The 19,150-nt window shown below is 49.4% G+C and overlaps 1 protein-coding gene across 3 annotated transcripts in view; it reads right to left on the minus strand.

Annotated features, from left to right (window-relative positions):
- The window catches only part of TRMT1L (tRNA methyltransferase 1L), an 89,128-nt gene that overhangs the window by 54,081 nt on the left and 15,897 nt on the right, over positions 1-19,150 (minus strand). For all 3 annotated transcript variants that reach the window (XM_073572289.1, XM_073572290.1, XM_073572288.1), the window contains exons 5-8: positions 3,415-3,477; positions 3,069-3,182; positions 2,885-2,946; positions 1,674-1,803 (exon numbers count right to left, since the gene is read on the minus strand). In XM_073572289.1, coding sequence (XP_073428390.1) covers positions 1,674-1,803; positions 2,885-2,946; positions 3,069-3,182; positions 3,415-3,477 — 369 coding nt within the window. The remainder of the gene's footprint in view (positions 1-1,673; positions 1,804-2,884; positions 2,947-3,068; positions 3,183-3,414; positions 3,478-19,150) is intronic.

The following is a 19,150-nucleotide window of genomic DNA, read 5'->3' on the forward strand; positions in this document are numbered from 1 at the left end:
ATTTTAGGGTGGGGGGGCTATGAGGGACATATACCCTATATGATTTGTTAGACGGACACTGGCATTATAAGACGGACCCCATTTATTAAAAAATTCTCTATTCCTTCACCACATTTGGGGGTGCGTCTTATAATCAGGTGCGTCTTATAAAGCGAAAAATACGGTATATATTTGTGTATTTTTTTTTTATTATTACATTCAACACATTAGCTGGATGATGGGACTACTACTGTCCGCATCATTGGCTAATGTGTAAATCACTGTAGTAGGCATAGCCCGTTGGACTTGTAGTCCCATCGGACGATGCCTGCATACACAAACACACACGCAGGCCCCCGCACAGACTCACAGGTCCCCGCATAGACCCCCGCACACCATACAGACACACAGAGTCGGCACATGGGTAGTTAAAGATGGAATCCGTCGCCGGATTCCATCATTTGTCGGACGGCGACGGAACCATCGCTCATAGGCTTCCATTCTAGCAAAAAGCGGACAGCGACGGATCAGTAGACAAAAAACATTCCCATGTCCATTTTCTCCAGCCGACGGACAAAGAATTTCCTATTGATCTGTCACAGTCTGTCGCTAATACAAGTCTATGAGGAAAAAAACGGATCCAGCGGAATCAGTCGCCGGATCTGTTTTTTTTTCAAAATTCGACGGATTGTGACTGATGGCAATTATAAGGGGCCACTAATAACTTGTGCATCATTGTAAGGGGCCGCTCACTGTGCAGCATTATAAGGGGCCACTATTAACTGTGCATCATTGTAAGGGGCCGCTCACTGTGCATTATAAGGGGCCACTAATAACTGTGCATCATTGTAAGGGGCCGCTCACTGTGCAGCATTATAAGGGGCCACTAATAACTGTGCATCATTGTAAGGGGCCGCTCACTGTGCAGCATTATAAGGGGCCACTAATAACTGTGCATCATTGTAAGGGGCCGCTCACTGTGCATTATAAGGGGCCACTAATAACTGTGCATCATTGTAAGGGGCCGCTCACTGTGCAGCATTATAAGGGGCCACTAATAACTGTGCATCATTGTAAGGGGCCGCTCACTGTGCAGCATTATAAGGGGCCACTAATAACTGTGCATCATTGTAAGGGGCTGCTTACTGTGCAGCATTATAAGGGGCCACTATTAACTGTGCATCATTGTAAGGGGCCGCTCACTGTGCAGCATTATAAGGGGCCACTAATAACTGTGCATCATTGTAAGGGGCCGCTCACTGTGCAGCATTATAAGGGGCCACTAATAACTGTGCATCATTGTAAGGGGCCGCTTACTGTGCAGCATTATAAGGGCAGTAGCTTCGGCTTTTTCCACCCTAGGCTTATATGCGAGTCAATAAGTTTTCCCAGTTTTTTTTTTTTCAAAATTAGGGGGGCGGCTTATACACGAGTATATACGGTAACAATGTTTAATACAAAGTTGCACTATTTTACATTTACTAACTATACTTCCAATTTTGATTTGAATAGTGACCCCTCTTCTGTCTGACACAGAAATATACAAGACACCAGCTCCATTTATCTGTTCTAAATAGAACAGACTTAAAGAGGAGAAACCTGGACATGAGAACAGAGCCAAATGTGGATCTAAACAAATCATCTGTATAATACGCATGTTGTGCTACCCCAGGCATAGGTACAGAGTATCTCACCATACGATGAGGATGCTTTGATCTCCCCTTTCTCAACATGTCGCTTTATGTGTCTTATCATTTCTGTTCTTCTGACCACAGTTGAAGAGCAGATAATACAGTGGTAATGAGGACTCATTTTACCAGGTACCTAAAAGATCAACAGGAAAGTAAATAATAATTGTCAAATCAGAATTACCAAAAGAAACCGTGAGATTACATTTGTTATCTCTACACATTGGTTTGGCTGGTATCCTATCAAATTAAACATTATTGGTTATCACCTTTAGTGATAATCAACTGCCGATAAAACACTGATTTTATTGAAACTACAACAAGCAGCATCGCAAGTGACATCACTGGAATCGGGGGTCTTCGCATTTACAACAACTGTTCTAAAATTAAATAGCAATAACTGGGTGACCAATGCCCTTTAAAGGAAATCTGTCATCAGGACTTGACCAAAGAAGCCAAATACACCATTGCATGCACATTTTAAAAGACGATTTTTTTTCTTTCTAAACTATATTTTTTTTTTAAACTTTTCACTGTATTTGTAAGTCCCCTTAAGAGACTAGAGACTTTGTACAACTGGTCGCTTGTGCTATACACTGCAATGCCACAATTTTGCAAAAAAAAAAAAAAAAAAATCAGTCTCTTATATACGCCAGCAACATCTTTTACAGGAGTACTGTCATGACAGGCACAGGGGTCGTCAGTAGACTCCCGGCCATCATGGCAACCCACCGGCACCCTGCAATCACATCACGGGAGCGCCAACGGGCGCATAGGAGGACGCACCCCTCTGCAGGCATCCTGTAAATACATGTAACAGGTGCGAGCAGAGCTATTAAGAGGCAGATGATGGCTGATTATCACAGCCATTGTTGGCCAGCAAAGATACAGGTAAGGCTTGAGATCCTGCATCAAAGTCAGAGAGCCGACATAGGACATACCCAAAACAGTCAGTAAAAAAGGGACAGGACAAGAATGGCACCCCAGTGCGATCTGACTTTTTTCATATATCTAGACTTGCATTGGTAACAGTGACCCACAACTCAAATCAAAAGGAGTTTCCTTGATTTTGTGCAAACCACTCAGTCTGCAAAAATATGTGGATATGTGAACAGCCCCAAGTACTAGAATCGGTATAAATTCTATCTGAAAAGCTGGCCCCTGAATAAGCCCTGAATGTATGGTTTTACAGATTCCAACAAGAAAACATGGATCACCTCATTTTCATTTTGTGCTGTATTCTGTGCGCAAGGCAAACAACAGATGCACATTCGGTAGCCTATAGAGAAAATGGAAACGTGATTTGTTTCAGTAAAAATGTGCAAGAAATAAAGAAATCAAAAAGTATAAAATTACACTAAAAATACATGTATGAAAAGAATAAAAATCAAAATCCCTCACCTTCATATTCAACAGAGACTCTCCAGTGTAGGTTCTGCAGATGTTTGATGAGCTTATTGATGTGACAGGGCCTGTATCTGTTTTGTGGACACAAAGGGCAGGGTTTCTTCTCAACTACATTAAATAAGGAATGGAAAAAATGACAATTCACTTTAGGTTTTATACGTTTTCTATCCCACTTTGCTAATACCATTTCAGAAGTGTCCCTTTAGGATACCCCCTGTCCATATGCCAGACTCGCCCCAATTACATTTCCCCAGAGGATATGGTCAGGGAAAGGCAACTGCTCCTGACACAAGTTGATCACTTTATGGCTGCAAATTTAAAAGAAAATACAATAACTTACTATCGCATTGTTCAGCTAAAGCTTCTAGGTGAGAAAATTCCTTCTGAATAGATAAGTGCTTTCCTGTAACAGAAAACAAAGTTTAAGCAAATATCCAATTACACTATTCTACAGCAAAATTGTTTCAGAGACTGAAATGGTTGAACTTAACTCATATTGTATCCATCCCTTCCCTCAACCTACTAAAATGCTTGTGCACGCCCTCATCATCTCCTGCCTCGAATACTGCAACATCCTTTTCTGCGGCCTCCCTGCTTACACCCTTGCACCTCTCCAGTCCATCCTTAACTCTACTGCCCGACTAATTGATCTCTCTCCTCGGCAAATCTCTTCACTGGCTCCCATTCCCTCAGCGTATCCAATTCAAATTACTAATACTGACCTACAAGGCCATCTATAACCTGTCTCCCCCATATATCACTGAACTAATCTCCCAATATCTTCCCTCACATAATCTCCGGTCCTCTCAAGACCTCCTTCTCTCCTCCACACTTATTCGCTCCTCACATCTCCCGAGTAGCCCCCATCCTCTTGAATTCTTTGCCCCAACACATCCGACTATCAACCACACTTGGAACCTTCAGACGAAACCTGAAAACCCATCTCTTCAGGAAAGCTTACAGCCTGCAATGATCCTTGCTCCCCCCTCACCACTACTGGAGCTACCGCCTCACCATCACTGGAGCTGCTGCAACCCCCCAACCTACTGACTCCTTCCCCACCATCCTGTAGCATGTAAGCCCGAAAGGGCAGGGCCCTCTCTCCTCTGTATCAGTCTGTCATTGTTAGTTTGTTTGTACTGTAAGTGATATCTGTAATTTGTATGTAACCGCTTCTCATGTACAGCACCATGGAATTAATGGTGCTTTATAAATAAATAATAATAAAACTGTGGGGCTGAAATCTAATATGATACTTAAATTTGCTGATTGGGTCTTGAAAATTCGAGCCAGAGGAGTCTGTAATGACTTATGACACCTGTCATGCAGGCTCAGAAAAAAACAGGATTTTTTGGGTTGCTTACCGTAAAATCTGTTTCTCGGAGCCTTCATTGGGGGACACAGAGACCATGGGTGTATGCTGCTGCCACTAGGAGGCTGACACTATGCACAAAAAAAGGTTAGCTCCTCCTCCGCAGTGTACACCCCACCGACCGGCAGGAAGTTCCTCAGTTAGTGAGAAAGCAGTAGGAGAAGTAACAGAATAGATTGAAAACAGAACAAACAACTCAACTGTAACAAACCGACAAACATAAGAACAGGAGTTGTAGAACATGGGAGGGTGCTGTGTCCCCCAATGATGGCTCCGAGAAACAGATTTTACGGTAAGCAACCCAAAAAATCCTGTTTTCTCGTTCGCCTTATTGGGGGACACAGAGACCATGGGACGTCCCAAAGCAGTCCCTGGGGTGGGAAACAAACTTCCATCAGGCCAGTGGACTCGCCACCGCAGCCTGCAGAATCCTTCTACCTAGGCTGGCGTCCGCCGAAGCGTAGGTGTGGACCCTGTAGAATTTCACAAAGGTGTGAACCGATGACCACGTTGCAGCCTTGCAAAGCTGCAGCGCGGAAGCTCTGTGGCGCACCGCCCAGGAGGCACCCACCGCTCGGGTAGAGTGCGCTCTGATCCCTGGAGGGGCCACTCGATGCTTGACCCGGTATGCCTCCAAAATTGCCGATCTGATCCAGCGCGCAATAGTGGCCTTTGAGGCTGGGTGACCTTTCCTCGCCCCATCAGGAATGATGAACAGAGAGTCTGACTTCCGCAAGGAAGTCGTCCGGGCTAGATAGACTCTCAATGCCCTGACTAGGTCCAGCTTGTTCAAGGACCGCTCTCGAGGGTGAGCTGGGCTCGGGCAGAAGGATGGCAGAACAATGTCCTCATTGAGGTGAAACGAAGATACCACCTTCGGAAGAAAAGAGGGCGGAGGCCGCAGAACTACCTTGTCCTGATGAAGGACCAAAAAAGGAGAGCGGCAAGAAAGTGCTGCTAATTCCGACACGCGCCGGATGGAGGTAATGGCCACCAGAAAGGCCACTTTCCAAGAAAGGAGGGAAAGGGAAACGTCCCTGAGAGGTTCAAAAGGAGGACCCTGCAGAACCTGAAGAACCAAATTAAGATCCCAAGGATCCACGGGCGCTCGGTACGGAGGAACCGTGTGAGCCACACCCTGGAGGAAGGTTTTGACCTGGGGCCGGGAGGCCAGCGTTTTCTGAAATAAAATGGACAGTGCCGAAACTTGACCCTTCAAGGAACTGAGAGCAAGCCCCGCATCCAGCCCTGCCTGCAGAAACGCCAGAATAGAAGGGAGCGAAAAAACCAAGGGCGCGATGTCATTGGTCTCACACCAGGAGAAATAAGCTTTCCAAGTACGGTAATAGATCTTCGAAGAAGAAGGCTTTCTGGCGCGGATCATGGTATGAATCACCCGATCAGAGAATCCTGCCCGTCTCAAAACCTCGGTCTCAACAGCCACGCCGTTAAATTGAGCGACCGAGAATTGGGGTGGCAAATCGGGCCTTGAGACAGCAGATCTGCCCTGTCGGGAAGCTTCCAGGGGGCGTCCGCGAGAAGGTTGACAATGTCCGCGAACCAAGACCTTCTGGGCCAATTCGGGGCGATGAGGATGACTGGAATCCCCTCTGCTTTGATTTTCTTCAACAACTTGGGAAGAAGAGGCAGAGGAGGGAACAGGTAGGGGAGCTCGAACTGTGACCAAGGGACGGCCAGAGCGTCGGCGCCCACTGCCAGAGGGTCCCGAGACCTGGACACGAATTGTGGGACTTTCCTGTTGAGGCGAGATGCCATGAGGTCTACATCCGGAGTTCCCCACCGACGGCAGAGCAGATGAAACACCTCCGGATGTAGGGACCATTCCCCTGCCGCGAGACCCTCGCGGCTGAGGAAATCGGCGGCCCAGTTGTCCACGCCGGGAATGTGAACCGCGGAAATCGTTGGAACAAAGGTCTCTGCCCATTGAAGAATTCTGGACACTTCCGCCAGAGCTGAGACACTCCGTGTCCCCCCTTGGCGGTTGATATACGCCACCGCTGTGGCATTGTCTGTCTGAATCCTGACAGGCAGGCCCTTGAGGCGCCTTTCCCAGTGGACGAGAGCTAGATGGATCGCTCGTATCTCTAGAACATTGATCTGCAGAGCTGATTCCTGAGTCGACCATCGACCCTGAACAGTGAGATTGCGGAACACTGCACCCCAGCCGATGAGGCTGGCGTCCGTAGTGACAATCTGCCAGTGAACGGGAAGAAAAGACCGCCCCAAGAGAATGAGGGGAGACGTCAACCACCAGTTGAAAGACCGCTTGATCCGGCATGAAAGGCGAACCGGACGATCCAGAGACAGAGCCGACCTGTTCCACCTGGACAAAATGGCCTGCTGGAGTGGCCTGGCGTGAAATTGGGCAAAGGGAACTGCCTCTATCGCCGCCACCATCTTCCCCAGGACCCTCATGGCTGTCCTGAGGGATGGAAATCGTGTGATCTGTAATGATCGCACGCCCCTGCTGCAGGGAAAGGATCTTGTCTTGTGGGAGAAATACCCTTGACCGACGAGTGTCGAACAGAAGGCCCAGAAACACAAGGCGTTGAGTAGGGACCAGACAGGACTTTTTCCGGTCGACGATCCACCCAAAACTGGACAGGGTGTCTAGAACGATCGCCACACTTAGGCGGGCCTGTTGAAAGGAGGGAGCCTTGATCAGGATATCGTCGAGGTACGGAAAAAGAACGAGACCTCCGATTCTCAACAAGGCCATCAACGCCGCCATAATCTTCGTGAAGACTCTGGGAGCGGTGGCGAGCCCGAAAGGAAGCGCGACGAACTGGTAATGTTCATGGTGAATCGCAAACCGCAGGAACTTCTGATGTCCGGGAAATATGGGCACATGTAGATAGGCATCTTGGATGTCTATGGAACCCATGAATTCCTGCTCCTCCATGGAAGCAATTACCGAGCGTACAGACTCCATCCGGAAGTGGCGAAGGCGAACTCTCTTGTTGAGTAACTTGAGATCCAAAATGGGCCGAACTGCCCCGTCCTTTTTCGGCACCACAAACAGGTTTGAATAAAACCCTGTGAAGCGTTCCGATTCGGGAACAGGCACAATCACCCCGGAACTGAGAAGAGAGGCGATGGCCGAACAGAACCCCGGGACCAAGGCCGGATCCCTCGGCGGACGGGATTGGAAGAAGCGATCCCGTGGAAGAGAAATGAACTCTATTTTGTATCCTGTTGATACAACCTCTCTGACCCAAGCGTCCTCTACTGAGGCGAGCCAGACGTCGCTGAAGAAAAGAAGTCGACCTCCCAATTGGAAGGGACCCACGGGAGACCGATGGTAGTCATGCGGATGTAGACTGTCCAGATCTAGATCTGGACGGTCTTCCCTGGGAAGAGTGGGACCGCCAGGACGGAGTGGGCCTGAAGGAAACCTTCTTTCTTTCCTGACGTGCCTGTGGCCTTTGCTGGTTGGAAGGGTTTTCCGCCGTATTGAAACGGCGGAAAGTCCGAAAGGGACGAAACTGACGCCTTGGAGGAGGTCTGCGAGGCTTGGAGGGGAGAAGAGAACTCGTACCTCCGGTAGCGTCCTTAATAATCTGATCCAATTGTGATCCGAAGAGACGCACTCCCTGAAAAGGCAGATTGGTCAGAGACTTTTTAGAGGACAAGTCCGCCTGCCAGGCCTTGAGCCAAATTGTACGTCGGATTGCCACGATGTTACTTGACGCCTGAACTGCGCAAGATGCGGCATCCAGGGAGGCAGAAAGCAGATAATCCCCCGCATGGGAAATCTGATTGGCGATATCGGCCAAATGCTCTGGTCGTGCCTTATCCAGAATGCCCTGCCGAAGGTCGTCTGCCCAAGTGGATATGGCCTTTGCTGCCCAAGAAGAAGCAAAGACTGGACATACCGCTGCTGATGCCGCTTCGAAGGCAGATTTTGCTAGAGATTCTATGATCCTATCATTAGAATCTTTTAGAGACGCCACACCTGACAGCGGAAGGACCGTATTATTAGAAAGTCTGGACACGGGAGGGTCCACCGAGGGAGAAGCGGCCCAGTTGTCCGTGAGCTCCTTAGCAAACGGGTACAGTACGCCGAGACGCTTTCCTCTTTGAAAGCGTCTGGTCGGATCTGCTCTCTCCTTTGTAAAAATCTTTCCAAACTCAGAATGGAAGGGAAACACCCTGCATGGTGTTTCCGCCCGTCTGAACGAAACCTCCTGATCTGAGGATTTCGCAGGGGCGTCAGCGATGTCAAAGGTATGGTGAATCGCGGCAATGAGGTTTTGCACCGTAACCTTCATGTTCGCATCCTGGTCCGAATCCAGCTCTAAGACCCCTTCCGATTCCGAAAGCGCTTCGCCTGACTCGGGAGAGGAGGCCCGAGAGGGAGACTGCTGGGGACTATGGGGTGAGGTAGGACGAGGGGAGGATTCCGCCTGGAGGTCCTGCCTGGGCCTCTTGCGACTGCCGCTGGCTGGCTCAGATGGGACGTCCTGAGACGTGCTGGGTCCCGCCGAAGCTCCCAAGGGCAACTTGTCCAGAACGGCTACTAGGGACTGAGACACCTTGGTGAGGTCTGCCACTGACTGTGATAGAGAGGAGGCCCAGCCCGGCATGGGGGGCTCACTCACCACTGGGGCTATGGATGGCTCCTGAGCGGAGTCGGACTGGATTGGATTGCTACAGTCCAGGCAGAGGGAAGTGGACTGACCTGAGGGAAGTTTGCGATTGCAAGAAGAGCACGCAAAGTACTTGACTAAGGTGCCAGAGGAGGCAGGGGGACGAGTGCGGTCAGACTTAGAATTAGACATACTGACGGACAGTCACTGAAGCCTTGCCGGAAGGTTGGGGGACAGGAGGCAGAGGAGGGTGTCAGTCTGCAGTATGCAGAGCTACTCACGGTCCGGTGTCCTATCACAGCTTCCAATAAATGGAGATGCACGGTTCGTCCGGCTTGCAGGGGCACGGCTGAGGGAACAGCGTCCGGCTGACAGGCTGCGAAAATGGCGGCAGCCAGAGAGGAGCCGAGCAGGAAGCGCGCGCTTTCCTGCAGATGCAGAGGAGGGAGGTAGGCGGGGCTAGGCGCCGATGATAAAAATGGTGCCGCCCGCTAAGATGGTAGGGTGGGAGGGACGGCGCCGCCTCCGGGACGCTCAACCTGAGGGGAGAAGGCCGTGGGCGGGCTTAGAGCGGGCGGGAGGGAAGCCCGCCCGAGAATGGAGAAGGGGGGTGTGGCCGCGACGCCGGACAAGGCCCCAGATGAAGCCGGGGCCTGGATTAGAAGAGGCGGCCGCCTGTCAGCACAGGGCGGTGCGGAGGCGTCGCAGAAACGCCGCGGTGGCTGCTACTGAGGACAGCTAGGACCCGGCAGAGGGGGGGGGGGGGGGGAAGAGCTGTCCGATAACCAGCCAGGGCCTAAATAGCTGCAGCGGCCGCCTGGAGGCGTCGCAGCACTGTCACAGCGACCGCTGCCGAAGAATCCATGGAGTGGCCTGGCGTGGAACCCGCAGGGGAGAATGGGACTCAGGTCTCATACTTACCCTCCTGATCCGTTTCATCCAGCGTACCGTTTCAAGGAGAGTATCCTGCGCCTCAACCGACCGACCGCTCTGGTAGACGAGTGTGTGGGAGACGGGGAGCGAGGACCATCTGGAACGCCACATCCATGTTAGGGGTCTTGGTCCTGCTGTAGACTTATGAGGATACGGGGTGGCAGTACACGCCGTACTCATAGTCTCTTTGTGGGACTACAGATGTGACTATTCACACTGTATCCCTCCGGAAAAACCTGAAAAGAAACGACGCACATCGAGGTAGATATGGGTCTAATCAAAGACCCGTGTCCACCTCCTACTGACACTAAGCTAAACTGAGGAACTTCCTGCCGGTCGGTGGGGTGTACACTGCGGAGGAGGAGCTAACCTTTTTTTGTGCATAGTGTCAGCCTCCTAGTGGCAGCAGCATACACCCATGGTCTCTGTGTCCCCCAATAAGGCGAACGAGAAACTGCTTTTATCATTTCCTCATCATTACTGCATTGCTAGTAGCGAGTCTATTACGTCATCTATTTAGTCTATTGAGCCTTCAGTATTCGGTCATCTTATGGTGACCAATTAAAAACCCGCCAACGCCACTCCAATAACGCAATCCTAATTACAGTTGCATCACCTACTCCTATAAATGCCCTCTGTAAGGTATACAGTTTTAGGGTTTCTTAACTTAGTTTCTTGGCATAATGACATGTTTCTATATGTTTTTTCAGACATGTCTCGTTTTTGAATTAACCAAGCGGATATTTGCTACATATGAGAAGTCACTTCTGTGTCACAAAGACAAACGTGACTATCATGAGAAGGAAAGCCTACAACCTGCAGATTACTGTTGGACAATTGTAAGAGATGATCCGATGCACGAGTACGAGAAACAAGCAAAAAAGTTGTCACTAAATGAAGACCAAGTTTTGTAGTGCAATTTGCGTAACTGTTTACAATTTGCAATAGTTGATTAGACAGGTTTTAGCTATTTGAATTGTTGCCAACTTTCCTCTAAATAAATATCAGAGAATTGGCATAAAATATTTAGCATCTTTATATTTGCTAAAATAATAATGTTCCAAAGTTCTGGAACCTTCATGCATTAATTATATGTAGCGGTGAAAGGAAATCTTTGATATTATAGAAACAAGAGCCAACTAAAAATTGTCATATTTGAATATAGGAGGTCAAAATCATTAAGAAATGGCTTATTTCATAGCTGAACCAGACAACTTTGAAAATAGGTAGATCAGATTATTTTTTATATACACAAAAACCAACAAAAAATAGATACAGATATGTACTTGGTGCACAAAGTGGCTTGTGTGTGTCCATCAGTCAATCAAGGTGACCTCCTTTTGATGGGACCAAGGGTGTGTTAACTTGGTGCCTCTTCGATATTTGCGAACCCACCACGCTTCTTAAATAAAGGAGTCTCAAGGCATGGTGGTGCATTTGGTCCTGTATAGTCTTTTTTGTTTCCTGAGAGCTTTACATGGCGCCTTTGGCTGCTGACATTTTCTTTTTATTTGTTTTGCATAAAGTAGCGGAAGACTTCTGAAGGATGATCACATCACTTCTTTTAACAGCTTGACATCTTTGTAAAACATAACTTATTTTGAAATATAAATGCATACAGTGGCATGTAAAACATCGGGCACCCTTGGTTATAATTACTGTTATTTTGAACATTTATCCCAAGAAGGTCTGAACGCAGGTTATATATACCGTATATTTCAGACTATAAGATGCACTTAGGTTTTAGAGGAGGAAATTAGAAGAAAAAAAAAAGCAGCAAAAAATGTGGTCAATTCTGTATTAATATCCCTTCATGTGGTATATAAATGTAATCCAGGTATGCACGGCCCCCTCATCCCCATCCCGGTATACATGGCTCACATCAGAAAAAAAACATCGAAAAAACCCCCCAAACAATTCTACTTGCCTTCATGCGCTCCCTAGCAGCGTCTTGTTCCGATGCAAGCAGCAGCTTTATGCTTGTAAGCAGAGCATTGCAGGAATGTTATGCGCTGCTTACAAGCCGAGGACAGCTGCCGGAACACTCACCACTCTCCACGCCAGGACTGTGTGTGTGTGGAGAGCAGTGAGTATTCATTGCTCTTTAACAGCCAGCACAGTGTTAGCCGCAGTCGCTGGGTTCCTGCAGCTGTCGGGGTTTCACGTGTGCCGCTACTAAAGAGAAATTAATATTCACTGCATTTCATGTCTGTCTATGGGAGTGGAAAGAAGTGAATATTCATTGCCTTAAGAAGCAAAGACACGCAAAAGCTTGACAGCTGCAACTAACAGCATGTCCACTATTGAACAAATTAATATTCACTGCCCTTGATGCCCATGGGTGTGGAATGCAGTGAATATTAATTTCTCTTTAGCAGCGGGCACAGGAGTCAGCCGCAGCTGCCGGATCCCGCTTCCTGCAACCCGCTCCCCCACCTTCCCACCACAGCCAGAATATCCAGACTATAAGACGCACCGCCCATTTTGCTTTTATTTCTTTACTAGCACATATATTAAAGAAGTTGTCCACTACTATAACTTTTTTTTTTTTTTTCATAAATCTTGCCATTACGTGCCACTAAAAACATCCACTGTTTTTATTTTAGCAATATTACCTTTTATCATCGTCTCGCAGCACATTTTCAGTGCTGGCTCCAGCTCTCATGGGGTTAATCTACAACTTCCTTTCTCCTGACTTATTGTGCTCTAATACTACAAGTTCCATGATGCATTGCACTGGCCTGTAAGCCAGCACCAAGCACACCCACTCCAAAACACACCCAAACCCCTCCCTCCTCTATCATCTTCAATCTGAAGCATCTTATTGTCTCTATCATCTTCAATCTGAAGCATCTTATTGTAAGGGTGTGTGCACACGTTGTAGATTCTGCTGCGGATCCGCAGCGGATTTGGTCCTGCGGATCAGCAGCAGATTCTCCTGCGGTGTACAGTACCGTAATTTCAATTAAAAACAAAAACCGCTGTGCACATGCTGCAGAAAAATCCGCAGTATAAACGCTGTGGGTTCATTTCTGCAGCATGTCAATTCTTTGTGCGGATTCCGCAGGTGAAATCGGCACAAAATCTGCAGAAAAGCCACAGGAAATCTGAACTAAATCCAAAGGTAAAATGCAGGTCATTTTACCTGCGGATTTACCAAATCCACAGCAGAATCCGCAACGTGTCCACATACAGTACAGACCAAAAGTTTGGACACACCTTCACATTCAAAGAATTTTCTTTATTTTCATGACTATGAAAATTGTAGATTCACTCTGAAGGCATCAAAACTATGAATTAACACAAGTGGAATTATATAACTAACAAAAAAGTGTGAAACAACTGAAAATATGTCTTATATTCTAGGTTCTTCAAAGTAGACACCTTTTGCTTTGATTACAGATCTCATCGTCCCGTGCGATGTAGCAGAGCCGGAGGAGTTCTTAACCCCTTCATGACCAAGCCTATTTTGACCTTAATGACCAGGCCATTATTTGCAATTCTGACTAGTGTCCCTTTATGAGGTAATAACGCTGGGACGCTTCAATGCATCCTAGCGATTCTGAGATTGTTTTTTCGTGACATATTGGGCTTCATGTTAGTGGTAAATTTAGGTTGATAATTTTTGTGTTTATTTGTGAAAAAAAATCAGAAATTTGCCAAAAATTTCGCAATTTTCAAATTTTGAAATTTTATTCTGTTAAACCAGAGTGTTCTGTAACATAAAATAGTTACTAAAGATGGATTTTTGGTTCTTACCGTTAAATCTTTCTTGGAGCCTTCATTGGGGGACACAGAACTGTGGGTGTTATGCTGCTGTCCACTAGGAGGTGACACTATGCATAATCTGAAAAAGATTAACTTTGGCTCCTCCTCTGCAGTATACACCCTTGAACGGCGTCAGCCTTCTCCAGTTTTGTGCAAAAGCATTAGGAGGAATATACCAGAAACATAACCATGCCTGTAAAAAAAGGCTACTATAAACAGGCTCAAACAACAATATGAGAACCAAACCGTAACAACGGCCCGCAAGGGCAACAGGGTGGGAGCTGCGTCCCCCAATTAAAGGCTAAGAGAAAGAGATTTTACGGTGAGTACACAAAAATCTCCTTTACTCTGTCGCCTTATTGGGGGACACAGAACCGTGGGACGTCCCAAAGCAGTCCCTGGGTGGGAAGCAGTGGACGAATATTGTGCTGACAGTCCCCTAGACTGCAGGACCCGTCTACCCAGGCTCGCATCCGCTGAGGACTGGGTATGCACTCTGTAGTGTTTTGTAAATGTGTGCAGGCTAGTCCAAGTGGCTGCCTTACACACTTGATGTGCCAAGGCTTGATGCCGAATGGCCCAAGAGGCCCCTACCGCCCGCGTAGAGTGTGCCGTGATACCGGCCGGAAGGGGAGAATTGTTGAGGCGGTAAGCCTCTTGAATGGTGGACTTGATCCACCTAGCAAGAGTGGCTTTGGAAGCCGGTAGGCCCTTGCGAACGCCTTCTGGAAGAAGGAAAAGTGAATCAGACTTCCGGAAGGGAGCAGTCCTAGACACGTACATACGCAATGCCCTGACAAGGTCAAGCGTATGCAGAGCCTTCTCTACCCTATGAACGGGAGCCGGGCAAAGAGACGGTAGTGATATTTCCTCATTGAGGTGGAAGCTGGACACGACCTTCGGAAGGAAGGACGGTACTGTACGGAGAACCACCTTGTCCTGATGAAAAACCAGGAAGGGTTGTCTGCAGGAAAGAGCTGAAAGTTCAGACACCCTGCGTAGCGAGGTGATTGCCACCAGGAAAAACCACTTTCTGTGATAGAAAGCGGAGTGAGATCACCCTAAGGGGTTCAAAAGGAGGTGACTGTAGTGCTGTCAAGACCAGGTTGAGGTCCCACGTCTCCAACGGACGTTTCTAGGGGGGAACCAATCGGGAAACACCTTGGAGAAAAGTCTTCACTTGCGGCTTGTTAGCAATACGCCTCTGAAAGAGCACTGAAAGCGCTGACACCTGGCTCTTCAGCGAGCCCAGGGATAGCCCGGCGTCCAGGCCTGACTGAAGGAAACCGAGGACCTTTGGAAGAGAATAGGGAAGTGGGATCTGCCCACGAGATTTGCACCATGTGAAGAAAACCTTCCAGGTACGATAGTAAATCCTGGCTGAAGTTGGCTTTCGAGCCCTGATCATGGTTTTAACAACGTCCGGTGAAAAACCTGCTTGGGTCAAAACCCAGGTCTCAATGGCCACGCCGTCAAATTGAGAGCCCCTGAGTTCTGGTGGAAGAACGGGCCTTGTGAAAGGAGGTCGGGACGTGTGGGGAGACGCCAGGGAGCGTCTGCTGTGAGTTGCACGACGTCGGCGTACCATGTACGCCTGGGCCAGTCTGGAGCGATCAGAATGGTGGGAACACCCTCTTGTTTGATCTTCCTCAGGACTCTGGAGATCAGGGGGAGCTGTGGAAAAATGTACAGAAGCTGGAACTGGGTCCAGTCCTGAACCAGGGCATCTGCTCCAAGCGACCGCGGATCGTGCGTCATGGCCATGAAGTTGGGAACCTTGCCATTGAGATGGGATGCCATCAGATCCACGTCCGGGGTCCCCCAACGATGACAGATCTGACCGAAGACTTCGGGATGGAGAGACCATTCCCCCGAGTCCATTCCTTGTCGGCTGAGATAGTCGGCTTCCCAGTTGTCCACACCCGGAATGTGGACCGCGGAGAGTACCGACCTTGCAGCCTCTGCCCATTGTAGGATACGTGTTACTTCGGTCATCGCCTGGATGCTGCGGGTGTCGCCTTGATGGTTCACGTATGCCACTGCCGTGGCATTGTCCGACTATACTCTGATATGAGAGTCTGCTAGCAAGTGATGGAAGGCTTTCAACGCCAGGAAGATGGCCCGAATTTCCAGGATGTTGATGGGCATGGTCGATTCCCTTGGTGACCACCTGCCTTGCGCTCTGTGATGTAGGTGCACCGCGCCCCAACCCATAAGGCTTGCGTCGGTGGTCAAAACCTTCCATTGACCGGAGAGAAAGGATTTTCCCCTTGCAAGCGAGGTTGGCTTGAGCCACCAGTGCAGGGACTTCCTGGTGTTTGCTGATAACCGGAACTCCCTGTCGAGGGAGAACGGATTCCTGTCCCAGGACTTGAGGATGGCCAGTTGAAGGGGTCTGAGGTGAAACTGGGCAAATGGTACCACCTCCATTGCTGCTGCCATCCTGCCAAGTACTCCCATGGCATACCGGAGAGATCTGGGAGACTTGCGGAGGAGTGTGTGAACTTCCAGACGGAGAGCCAGTGCCTTGTCCCTGGGGAGGATCACCAGACCCTTGGAGGTGTCGAATAGCATCCCCAGGAAGGTCAGACTGACTCGGGGTAGTCGAGGACTTCTGTAAATTGACTAACCATCCCAGGCGCCTCAGAGTGTCGATCGTGATCGAGACGTTGACCTCGCAGTCCTTGAGGGTGGGGGCCTTGATGAGAAGGTTGTCCAGATATGGAACGACTACTATGCCTCTGGAGTGCAGAACGTCCATGGTAGCTGCTATGACCTTTGTAAATATTCTGGGAGCCGTGGCGAGACCGAACGGGAGGGCCACAAACTGGTAATGGTCTTGGTTGATTGCGAATCTGAGAAACCTCTGATGGGCGGGAGCAATCGGTATATGCAGGTATGCGTCCTGTATGTCTATGGAGGCAAGATATTCTCCTTTTTCCATAGACGCAACGATTGACCGGAGGGATTCCATGCGGAAGTGACGAACTCGAACGTACATGTTGAGTTGCTTGAGGTCTAGTATGGGTCGGACGCTGCCTCCCTTCATGGGCACCACGAACAGGTTGGAGTCGAAACCACGGAAGCGCTCTTCTGCTGGGACTGGCACTATGACTCCTGCTCGAAGGAGGGAAGAAACCGCTTGACGAAGGCCTGAGCTTTGAGCGGGGATTTTGGAGGGACAGAGGGAAAAAACCTGTGCGGTGGGCTGGTAGTAAACTCGATTTTGTATCCTGAAGACACTATTTCCTTGACCCACTTGTCTTCTGTAATAGGCAGCCAGACCTGCTGAAAGAGTAGCAGTCGTCCGCCTACAAGTGGGGTGTCTTCCAGAGGGCATGAGTCAGGATGAGGGAAAAGCCTGAGGTTTTCCTCCTTTAGGTTTTGCCTGGCTTGCCTTTGATTGACAGTTCCTGTCCGGCCTCTGTGCCGCACGTGTGTTGTCCCTGCGGGGGGAACGATTACGGTTTTGTGGTGGGCGTGAGACAGACCAGCCTGAAGAATTCCGAAAGGATCGGAAACGAGATTGATTACGCCTTTTAAACGTGCGTTTTGGTCTTAGTTGAGGGAGGGAAGTACTTTTGCCCCCGGTAGCATTGGATATCATTGTATCCAGCTTTTCACCGAAAAGACGGCCACTGAAGTACGGGAGATTTGTTAGGGACTTTTTTGAGGCCGCATCCGCTTTCCATTCTCTTAGCCAGAGAATACGCCGTTGCACCGCCTGGTCCGCCAGCTGAGGATTTGAAGCTTGAAGGCCCTTTTTCAATAAATCAGCCCAAGCCATGATGGCCTTGGCTGCCCAAACTGAAGCAAATGCGGGAGCCAAAGAGGCACCTGCCGCTTCAAAGATTGAACGAGCCATGCGTTCTACTTGTCTGTCTGCTGTGTCCTTGAGGGTTGAACTGTCCGGCAGCGAGAGACGCGTTTGTGCTGCCAGCCTAGAGACTGGAGGGTCCACTTCAGGCGGATCTGTCCAATCCTTGGTGTCTTTCTGTGGAAAGGGGTATTTTGCTTCCAAATACTTGCGATTGGCGAATTTTTTCTCAGGCTGCGAAAAATGCTTAGAAAGGATTTTTTGAAATTCCGGGTGATTAGGGAAGACCTTCGATGGTTTCTGAACACTTTCAAAGGAAATCTTGTGTTATGGTGCTTCCGGGGTTGGATCTGAAATGTCCAGCACCCTAAGGATGGAAGAGACGATATCCTCAACTATCGCAGTATTGCTAGGGGGATAAGGGAGCAAAGCGTTCTCTGTTTCGTTATCTGAATTGGAGTCACATATGCCCTCTGAGTCCTGCGCATCGCTAAGGAGCTCCCTAGCGGGCGAACTAGAGTGGAGGTTTCCCGTGGTCTGGGATCGTTGTGGAGATCCGCATTGTCCTTCTCTATCAGGGGACGGCCTCGGTGACCTGAGGCCACTGTGTCTTTCCCTGGAGGGGGAAGACCTATTGCTATGTGAGGGCGCAGATGAACGCGACCTGTGGGTCCGCTTACGCCTCGAACTGTCGGAAGCGCCCTGATCATGAGACCGGACGTCCCTTTGCTGGGTAACGTTCATAGCCGAGACATGACCCTGCAGAGCATGCAGTAATGTGGAGGTCAGGTTATCTATAGACTGTGTCATAGACTGCGACATCCGAGTCGCCCATTCCGGCGCAGTGGCGGTCGCAGAAGCGTTGGTAGGGACTTCTTGGGGTTCTGATCCTGTTTTTTGGGTACAATCCCGGCAGTGCGGGTACGTGCTGCAGCTGGGGAGAGTGGCCTTGCAGGCTGTGCAGACTGCATAAAAGCAGTCTTGCCTGGTTCTTTTCCTTGAGCCCGACATAGTACCTTTAGTGGAGGCCCTACAGGGGTATTTACGCAGAGGAAAGGAGTAGGAGAGCGCTATAGGGTATAGGAATTCACAGCTGTGTACCAAGGACCCAGCTGTGATCTTACCCCACCGGTGCTCCCCCTTAGGTCCAGCGCTAATAAGTCCCATGTCCTGTGCCCCCCGGAGACTGCTGTGCTGCGTTCCTCCAGGTGCAGCAAGATGGCCACCGGATTCTGAGGTGGAGAGGGAAGGGGGCGGAGAGCTGGAAAAGGGAGCGCTGGGCCATGTAAAAGCGCGCCCTTCCTGCCTCTATCCGCCCCTTCTATGACACTACAGTGTCATTTTCGTCATCCGGGGGGCAGGAATGGGGCGGCGACTTCGGCTAGGCCGAAGCCGCGGCCTAAATTTGATGTCTCATGCTGGGGGGGGGGTCGGATTTAAACCAGACCCCCCAGAATGAAAGGAGGGCTGGCGGTGGGGCCATGTTTGTGACTGGGGCCCTGTGGAGGGTCCCTTGGGGCGCCATTGCTGCAGAGACCGGGGCGCAGGGAGCCCGGTCTCTGATAAGTGCCGTGCC

This window comes from Dendrobates tinctorius, unplaced genomic scaffold, assembly GCF_039654945.1.
Source record: "Dendrobates tinctorius isolate UK_male_01 unplaced genomic scaffold, ASM3965494v1 ptg000032l, whole genome shotgun sequence".
Lineage (NCBI taxonomy): Eukaryota > Metazoa > Chordata > Amphibia > Anura > Dendrobatidae > Dendrobates > Dendrobates tinctorius.